Source organism: Tyto alba, unplaced genomic scaffold (genome assembly GCF_018691265.1).
Source record: "Tyto alba isolate M040663 unplaced genomic scaffold, T.alba_DEE_v4.0 Super-Scaffold_7, whole genome shotgun sequence".
NCBI lineage: Eukaryota > Metazoa > Chordata > Aves > Strigiformes > Tytonidae > Tyto > Tyto alba.
Window position 1 is genome coordinate 27,012,610 of NW_024881328.1, and position 10,280 is coordinate 27,022,889.

A 10,280-nucleotide genomic window follows, 5' to 3' on the forward strand; every position below is an offset into this window, starting at 1 on the left:
TGAAAACTTTGATGCAGTGTCACACAAAATGTGATCTTCAGCTCTGTAAAAACAAGAGCCACTCCATACAAAATATGTTAATATTACAAACACATTTATACAGTAGTAGCATACAAAAGCCTATCTGCCAAGACCGCCATGCTCAGCATGAAACATGATGTTGACTCCTAACTTCCCATGATGGTTCCCACAGCTATCACAACCACATGGTAAAATAACCCTCTGATCAACTGCGTACAGCACATGAGGCAGGAAACGGCCACAGTGCTGCATGTAGAGATTTACAAACCCCACATGCTCGTCAGCCACAGACTCCTTGAAGCCCTTCTGTGTCATGTCATCTGGAGTTCAAGGCCAGCATGTGGTTTTTTTCTGGTTTGTTTTTCTTTTTTTTTGTTTTGTTTTTGGTTTGTTTGGTTTTTTTTTAAAAAAAAAAAAAAAAAATGTGCCAAATCAGATTAGTATAAATCTTTTTCTCTGAAGAAGGAGGAAGTTTTCCTATCATTGCTCAAGATCTAGGTGCCCGCTTTAGAGATGGAGAAGAATATTCAAATCCTTTCTTACTAAACTACAACACAGAAATTTGATCAATGTTCTAATTTACAGTTAAGAAAGCAAGGTGAAAAGCTTCTGAGAGCTACAAAGAACACGTAAGAGATGCCTGTAGGGTTCCTTCAAGGGCAGAGGCTTTTCCAGATCTTTTAAACATTAACAACAAACTGCCACCAAGTTATATGCAGAAATACTGGCTAATGCAAATCCACTGAAAGAGTTAAAAAGAAGCATTACAGAATTCCTGTTTTGTCTACCTCTTGCTTTCTCCTCCTCATCCTATTTGAGTCACATGATAAATTGTAATTACGAAGGGCACAACTGAGACTCATCAAATTTACAGAGTTAACATACAGCATTGCAACATAGTTGACAACATAACCAAATTATGAAGTTGACAATATAATGTAATTCTTACATTAGTTCTGTCAACATTTGTTATTACTGATCATCAATGCAACTTTGATGCTTGCTGGAGTTTGTAAAGCTCCATTGTCTCGTTTCTTAAGTTATTTTTGTAGCATTTCTGAGTTGGTGAGACTAAGCCACGTGCCAAGGAAAGACAGCAGAACTTAACTTGAAATGTTTTCTCAAACCTGTTTGAAAGAGAAAGAAACCATCAGTGTAGGCAGCTCTCGTCTAGCCTTTCAGGAATATCACTTGCTCCAGAGCACATGTCTCTCGCCTGAAGTAGAGAAAGGGTCCCAAGTACAGTGGATTTAGTCCAATTCAAACCTAGATCAGTAAAGCTACAGCAGTCTCAGATACTTCTAAGAGAAGAGTGATTTCCATCTTCAAAACTTATTTTATAGATTTGCAGACAACATATATGAATTTTAAGCAATATAATACTACACAGAACAAGGCAAGAGCTCCAAAGATCCCTACCCATATGTTAGAGTACTTCATATTTTTTCATATTACCTATGGGACTAGGAGTGTCATAACTCCATCTCGGCTGCCCAAAACTGTCTATAATAAGGTTCTGCAGCTTCTGATGTCACCTGTCTAAAAGAATGTGCTGAAGCTCTCCAAACTGGGATCTGACAATATCTGAGCAAATATCAGTGAAACTCAAAGCACATCAAGCCTCTAGTGCTGCTCCATATAGTACAAAGTTAATTTCTTCAATCATTACATAAGCTCCAGAAGCCAGGCTCTGAATCTAAATATTTGAAAAGCACTGATGAACAATTCAAGATTTACTGTAATTCCTTAGCACAGAATTTACAGATTGTATAGCTTGCTTAGAGGGAAAAAAAAAAAAAAAAAAAAAAGGGGGGGGTGCAAATAGACTCTTTAAAATACAAGATCATCTTTTCCCTCTCCTCAGACTGGAGGTGAATCAAGATAATCAACATAACTCATAAGAACCACTACCTCCTGAAAAAAAACCTACCTCATTTTCTGTAGAAGTTAGAAGAAAAGCAGGAAACTGCAAGAGAAAAAGATTCTCTCAAGGTTAAGGCACTTAAATGCTGCAGTGCAGAATATATCTGTATCCTGGGCTCCACTACAGAGTTCCTAGTAATGCCAGGCAAGTTGCTTAAACCAATCCTTCCACGATCACTAACTGGGCAGGCCTTTTCTAGTAGCCTAACGATAACTACAAGCTGCTGAATGCTCATGCTGTGAGCTTGCACTACATAATTTCAAGTGCAAATGTACCAGTCCCCACGACTCAAACTGAGCATCTAACATTGCTGCAGACCTTTCTCTGGGCTTAAGCTCCCCCCTACATTGAGAGAAGGCCAGATATTTGTGTAATCAAGTGTTGCAAAGATTAATATTTTTTTTTCCCTGTTTGTGAAGCACACAGCTACTACAGGCTGAGCACCAGTGAAAAGTCCACATTCTCAGAATAATGTTTGCATGACAAGCCACACACCATGAGATCTGGGAAGAGTCATTTGTCAGTAAGCAAGCATTACCAGTCCTGTGCACAAAGCCTGGTGAAAAAGAAAAAAAAAAAAAAAAAAAAAGACTTGTTTGTACACACCAACCAGCTCAGTTAAGGTTGTATAGACAACACTTCCTGGCATTTCCTAATTTTTGAACTAGTTAACTTTGCAATTTTTAAGTTGTCTTAATGCTGTTTGATGTCTATAATATGGGTATTCTTGTTTCTCTGATTAACAAGGGACCAAGTTAAGCATCAAACATGGTACCGAGTATGCACAGGCCCCACAATCTACCAAACATGCAGCTGTCTGGCATAGACTGCACCTGCATTGCAGATAACAGACTGCAGAAATGGACAAAGGAAGAATCTTTTTCGACAAAGCCTTGACACTGATTTATAAGGGGCTTTCTTAATTAGTAACACGTATTAAATAATGTCATTTTAAAAGAAAGATGAAGTGCATTTAGGCTCTTACATGCATTTGCAGTTCCAAGTCAAAGATTCACCATCCAATTACTAGCAGGTGGCCAAAGAAAGAAAGATTATGCAATTATTACTTTTTGTGTCATATGCAGTCATGCAAAGACAGAGACTATGTACTCCTCTGCTAGCCTGTATTAACATTTCCATTATAAAATCCCATTAGGATGTTCCTACACCTTCTTTAGAAATCTTGCTGCACAAGGCAGAATAAGAACTTTCAGAGTGTTTACTTAATATCTTACTTAAACTCCTCTTCTCTGAGATATATCTTCATAATGAGTCTCTCTGCTCAAAAAATTTTTCCCGTTTTAGGAAAACAAGCTCATTTTTAAAGCTCAAAATTATAATAGATAAAAAAAAGCACTGTAAAGTGCAAACTGAGTTACATAAAAATCACTCTCTTCCTATTTTGAAGCATGTTGTACTAATGTTGTCTGTCAGATCCTTAAACTAATTAATCTTTGAAATTGTATCAAATTATAATAGGACTAAGGGGACCTGATAGTCTATTTAAATGTGATATATTGAGAAGTGTCATATTAAAACTCAACAGCATGAGCTGTTAAACAAAATCTCCTACCATATGTTTAACTTTCTGGCACCTGAACACATATATACAGAGAGAACAACATAACTACAGACCTAACCACTTATGATATAAACTCCTTAGATCTTACAAGTTTAGTAATGCTGAGTAGTGTTAAAGATTCAGTAGGTGGCATCCTCTTCTGGGAATCAGCCCTACACCAGCCACCATTAAGAAAATCAGTTATGAACCACTCAGCATGAGAAGAGACTGTCCATAGAATGGCAGCATTTTCACTGCCATGATGCACCAAAAGCCTCACAAAATATGAAAATACCATGGCACATTAAAAAAAAAAAAAAAAAAAAAAAAAGTACGTTTTGATGTCACAATATAATTCAAGCTTCGCCTCAGTTAATTCTACTTTATTCTCCTGACCTTAACTCTGTCATTTTGGTCAGGTACAGAATTGTTCTTCAGTGCCTGTAGTAAGCAGTTACGTAGTCTTCCTTTATACACAAGACTTACCTTAGTCTTACAAGGATCACCTTCCCTACCACACAGATGCAAGTAATGGGGTGAACACCATAGTACTATCACAAAGTGGAGTGGCTTTGAGCTTTGATGTTTGTTTGCAAAAGAAGACCTCGTGAGACATCTCTCAGTATGATTCAGTAAACTGTAGGAGACAAGATTACCCTACTTCACATGCAAAATGAATTACTTAGTTGCAGGTGTGCCCCAAGTGCTCTGTACTTTCAGCACTGGCATGTCTACACCAAACAGTTTGACAACAGAAAGCCAAGAGTAATGAAATGCTCTACAGTATATTCCAGAATCCCAGCATTTCCCCAGTATCACAACCTATCGTCCTGTCACACAGAAAAATCACCAGGAAAAGGTCTAGAAAATCATGAACCAAGATACATAATTAGGCAGATCCTGCATTCTGCCACAGAAGAAAGTACATTTTACCTATTTTCTAACCAACACCTATTTATGCAATCTCTGCGTTCAAGGCAGACTCACAACATTTTAAAACCTATGAAACACTTAAACAGAGAAGGCTATGTAATTGAAAAAAATGTAAGTATATAAGGTGAGGTGAAACGGACTTTAGGTGTCTAAAGCTTCTACTTGTCCTTATGTTTAGCTAAACCCCTCCTTAAATTCCTTATTATAAATGTTTAACACCAAAAAAGTTGTTGTCAGTAAACAAAGTGTTACTGGATAATTTCGCTGATGAATGAAATATTTAGCAACATTTCCATAACAGTCTAATTTCCTCATATCCAAATAATGATCAATAATGTAAACAGCACAGTTCTAACGTGCCCAGATGTCATCACCTGTCATCACAAGAGCTGTCTGGCAGTTCCACAGCAGCAAACTGGTAAGGTACCAATATTGATAAGCGAAAGACTGGAACTGCACTGATATAGTCAGATTGGTTTACAAGGCTTCTATTTTTACAAGACTTGGCAGCTCAGGTTCTCTAATGAATTTTTAACATGTCAATCAATATGTTTATAGAAAGCAATGTCAGCTTTAGCTAATACATAAGAAAAATCACAGTTGCATGCAAAATGTACAACGTACATGTTAAAGTTCTATGCTTTACATTTGAGAAGTTTGAAAGAATTATTGCAGATGATCTGATGAGAATGCTCATCTAGAAAGGAAACAACGAAGTTGCAAAGTTAATGGGCATGATTCATCACTCTTGGAAATATTAGCTCAACTTCATGAAAGGTGATGTTTTGTGGGGCATAAGAAAAACAGGCTTTCTTTTTGGCTGTTGTGGTTTAACCCCAGCCAGCAGCTAAGCACCACGCATCCGCTCGCTCATTCCTCGCTGCTCCCCGTGGGATGGGAACGAGAACCAGAAAAAAAAAAAAAGTAAAACTCATGGGTTGAGAGAACTGTTTAATAACTAAACTAAAATAATAACTGTAACAATAATAAAATATAATAATAATAGCAATGAAAGTCATATAATAAAAATAAAAGATAAGCAAAACCCACAAAAAGACAAGCGATGCACAGTGCAGTTGCTCACACGTGCTGACTGATGCCCAAGCAGTGACTGGCCCCTCCTGGCCAAGCCCCCCAGTTTATATATTGAACCTGATATTCTATGGTATGGAATATCCCCTGGTCTACTTTGGGTCATCTCTCCTGGCCATGCTCCCTCCCAGCTTCTTGTGCACCTGCGCCATGGGAAATTGAAAAATCCTTAACTTAGGATAAACACTATTTAACAACAACTAAAACATCAGTATTTTATCAACATTATCATCACACAAAATCCAAAGCGCTCTACTGTACCAGCTGCTAGGAAGAAAATAACTCTGCCCCAGCTGAAACCAGGACACTGGAAAACAGAGTAAGACCCTGATCTCCTGCTATTAAAAGACACGTTACACCAAAACAAATTACCAAGTATTTTTTTATTTTTACCAACATACTATTGATGCCATAAATTAAGTAGTTCTTACTTTAACATGTTTCGACTGAATGTAACTGTGTTAGAATACTAGCTCCTGTTTTGTAGCCCTCCCTCTAGTAACACAGAATGACATACAATGACTGCACTGTGCAAATATGATTTTTGTTTTAATTCCCCAGTTTTCTCTGTGCCTTATATAAAAATCAGAAAACAGATTCATTTTATGAAAAATGTTCTTAAAAGTCCTTAGGACGCATTTTCAAAATGTTTTAGATGTTTTCTTTTAAAAGCACTGCCATTTGTTAAATAATGGAAACCATAAACTTCCTATAGAAAGATTATGCATGCCCTGTGAAGCTGCAGTAAGAGAAATTTTACCTTTGAAAAGAACCTGTACAATTCACACTTGTGGGCAAAATAACAATAGAAAATAGCCCTTCAACCTATATCTGAACTGCATCTGGAAAGTCAGGCAAGCAGAGCATCTGGTGAAAATCTACCAAGCTATGTAGCTAGAGGGATATTATGGTCACACAGGAGAGTGAAGTTCCTGTAATTCCTTCAACTCTCTGTGCATTCATCAGCTTGAGGATAGAAGATGCAAGTGCAGTCTATGGATTTGGGTAAATTTCCCCTTTGTTAACTGGGATATTATGGTATTTAACAGCTGCCTCTACCTTCGTTGTATCAGTGGTAATACAGGATCACATGAGACAAGATATCCAAGCTTGTATCTTGATGAGCGAAATATTAAGTACTACAATTTTCTGAATGAAATGCAAAAGTTACAGGACTAAAATATTTATCTGCTACATGTTGACATTCAAGGAATTTCAATGGTTTTAAAGCATATAATGAAGTGATAGCAGAATTTCGGAAAGCAAGCTATTCAGACTGCAAAGTCATCTCTTCTCATTAACTACAGGTGACCTAAGCTTTGCAGCGTATTTCAGTACCCTAGAGAGAACCCTGCACTCCAGTCCCATACTCTGTTACATCCCAACAGCCTGACAAATGTTTCAGAATTTGAGACTACCACAGCTGTACTATATGTTCATTTTTAAAATAACACTAATGCCTCATTTCATAAATTCTCAAACTCTTACAGCAAATACTCTCAAACCACGGTCCCTTGTGATAACCTGAAGAGCAAAGACTGCAACGACAGTTAAGCATCTGTTATGTTTTATGCAGCAATCCTCATTGCTGTTTGAAATACTAGGACTTGCAGAGCTAATTAACTAACAAGCCTACACTCCCCAAAAGATTATCTTCCACAAGGCTTTTATACTCTCTTATCCCTGAGCAACTGTACTCAAGTAGGAAGATATCTCTCAATTAAAACTTAGCTGAAGAAATCCAAAAGAGGAAGAAAAAAGATGCAGGCAGTTGAGAACAGCTGGTTGAGACAGAGGTGCTGGTGTGAGTACAGTCATCCCCGGAGAGAGAGCACACGGTGCAGAGGGAGCACAGGGGCGATGGACAGCTCCCGCTAGTGCGGAAAGAGGCAAAACTGTACAATCTCTTGGTATCAGCTAGCTTTTGTTAATACTTTTAAGTTTAACCAAGCATCCATTATATTATTCACTGGTGAGAAAACACTGGAACATAGTAACTTAGTGAAGATATCATGTAAAAGGATCGTTTCCTTTCTAATTTTTTACTACCGTATGAATTATTTAATCAAACAACAGAAAAAGAAGTTAGTAACGTGACCAATTTCATAACTCCCAGTTTCAATTCTGCCTTCAGGGCTCACACAATCACATCAATCCCTGATCACTGGAAAAAGGGTGAGGTACAGAAAACCCATGTGGTGAGACTGAACACCAAAAAAAGGCTTGTGGCCATGGAAGAACACCTTAACAACCAAAAAGAAGGAAAAAAAAAAAAAAAACAAAACAAAACAAAAAACTCATCCTACCCTCTAAGCAGTCTACTGACCTGGTGAGTTGGGGGGAGTAGCAGGATTACTTACTTGGAACAGGAGAAGCAGCATAACCCATTCAAACTCATCTAGCATCAGCTCCGGACTCTGCAAAGAGACACCTTTCTCTCCTTCTCAGAACTGAAGTAACAGGGCAGGGGGCAGCTGCATCCCCTGGGGAGCACACTGCTGTCATGAGAGGCAGAAGCTTCAAGGAGCACGTCCTCCCTGCATTTGCCAGCCTGGGTGTCTCACAAGCATCCTACCATTACCTCTCATGCTGGACCTGCAGTAGCAATGCTTCATCTAAGTCTACTGCAATCACACAGACATCCCCATCAACTTAAGGTTTTTACACTACCATTTCATATGATGTTTCATTCAGATATGAAAACTTGTTGGTTCTTGACAGTAACAGAGGACTTGTTTTGCACCTCATTTTTATAGTTTGTGAAAGACATCACTGAAGTAGCAGCAGAGGCTGGGAAATAAAACTATCACCTACCTGCTCCCGTACGTAGTAGTTAGCTGCAGTTAAATGTTTACTTTGAAGGTTTATTTAAACTTTCGTGTTCTCACAGTGCGACACTTCTCTAACTTTTACATTTATAGACTTTTCCATTCAAGCTTAACAATAAAGACACAGTGCCCAGAAGGTTTAAAACCCATGAAAAGAGTTCCCTAGTTTGTTTAATAATCAAAAATCAACAGAAAACAAATGTGAGCCTTCACACGTGCACAATTATTCTGACAATTTCTCTGAAACAAGGAAATTCCGTGTCTATAGTCACAGAAAATGCAACACTGTACCTACCTCTCCTTTACATGCTCTGAAACATAGTGCCACCAGGACTTAAAGCTTAATGTTTTAAGCATGCCACTACCATCCACAGGCTTGTGATGAAGGAGCTTAGGAAGCCAAGCACTTACACTTATCACGGGTAATAAGCTCATCAAGGATGACTCCTTCATGTAGGTTAATTCCTCCTTTCCTGAAGAAATTTACCTTCCCAAAGTCGTCGTGATTTATAAAACAGGAAAGCTGAGCTACGCTCATGCAACTGTTTTGCTAAGAAGTCACTCAGTATGCAAGGAAAACGGAGCTCCGTCTGGCCTTGACGCCCAGAAGAAGCAGCCCCGCACCTTTCCGAGGTAAGAAAATCTGCTACGCAGGTCTCATGCGCTGCTGAAGACCCTGACCTATTTAGAGGCGAGCCTTACCTTTCCTGGAAACAAACGTCGCTGCGAGAGACGCCGATAAACCCCCTCCGCCCGGGCAGGCGGCGCGCCCCGGGGAAACCCGCTACCTGCGGCTCCGCTCCGCGCCGCCAAAGTTTGCCCGGCGGCGCGGCGGGGAGCGGAGCGGGCGGGCTTGAGCCGGGGCTCCGGCTCCGGCCGCGCCCCGTGGCCGGGCCGGGCATCCCCGTGGCCGGGCCGGGCATCCCCGTGGCCGGGCCGGGCATCCCCGTGGCCGGGCCGGGCATCCCCGGCGCGCAGAGCGCTCTCCCCAACTCCTCCACGCCGTGACATTGAGCAAGGTCCCCGCCGGCACCTGCCGAGCCGCGGGGCACGGCGCGCCCCTTACCTCAGCTGCCGGCCAGAGGGAAGGCGGGAGGCAGCGCGGCGGCGCCGCCGGGAGCGGCAGCTCCGCTCCGCCCGGACCGAGGCGAGCGCGTCCCAACTCCGCCGGACCCCGGCGGCTCGCCCGCTGCCACCGGCCCGGCGCATGCGTTCGCCCGGCCCCGGCGGTGCGGAGCGGTGCGGAGCGGTGCTGACCGAGCGCTGCGGAGCCGCCGCCGCCGCCGCCTCGGCGGGCTCAGGTGGGGCGCGCACGGGCCGCGGGGGCGGAGCCCGCGCGCTCGCGCCCGGGGCGGGGAGGCCCCTCGGCACCTGCGGCCGCGTCTCTCCCGCGGCCGAGGGGACGGGCCGAGGGCCGGGCGCGGTGCCCGCCGCCGCTTGGGAGTTCGGGCGCAGCGTCGGGGCGGCTCCGCCGGCAGCTGAACCGCCCGAAGTTGTGGGCGCTGCCCCCCGGTCGGCCCGCTCCGCCGGCGGGGTGCTGCCGCGCCGCCCGCCCCGCAGCTGAGGGGCCAGCCCGAATTGGCCGGTAGCTGTTACATCAGAATTTCCGATTCCTCTGGGATTTCTCCTGCCAGAAGCACCACAGCCATCTCCCAGAAGCAGGAGCTTTAAAAAACAAACAACAAACAAACAAACAAACAAACAAAAATAACCAAACACACAACCCACCAGCTGAAACACTGTGCCTCCAGCTTTTCTTACCCCTCTTCAGTTTTGGTCGTCAGGGGTTTCTCTTTGTTTCCTAAAATTAAACAAACCACTAGTGAGACTCCCAAATCTTTGGCTTTCTCAGGCCACCTGTGTGTGATGCAAACCAAGGAGTGCTACTAGTAATTTCCAGTTTGCAAACTGTACAAAACCA

At 42.2% G+C, this 10,280-nt stretch overlaps 1 protein-coding gene across 4 annotated transcripts in view; it reads right to left on the bottom strand.

Moving 5' to 3' along the window:
- ZNF385B (zinc finger protein 385B) overlaps positions 1 to 10,009 on the bottom strand; it is a 172,673-nt gene extending 162,664 nt beyond the window's left edge. The window contains exon 1 of one of the 4 annotated variants that reach the window (XM_033010943.2): positions 9,426 to 10,009. Coding sequence is in view for 2 of the 4 variants with exons in the window: in XM_033010942.1 (XP_032866833.1) it covers positions 7,858 to 7,936 (79 nt within the window). In the remaining 2 variants the exon portion in view is untranslated. Of the gene's footprint in view, positions 1 to 7,857; positions 7,958 to 9,061; positions 9,395 to 9,425 lie in introns of those variants that run through there. The other 3 variants (XM_033010944.2, XM_033010942.1, XM_042784316.1) reach the window with 3 other exon arrangements.
- Positions 10,010 to 10,280: the final 271 nt, after the last annotated feature.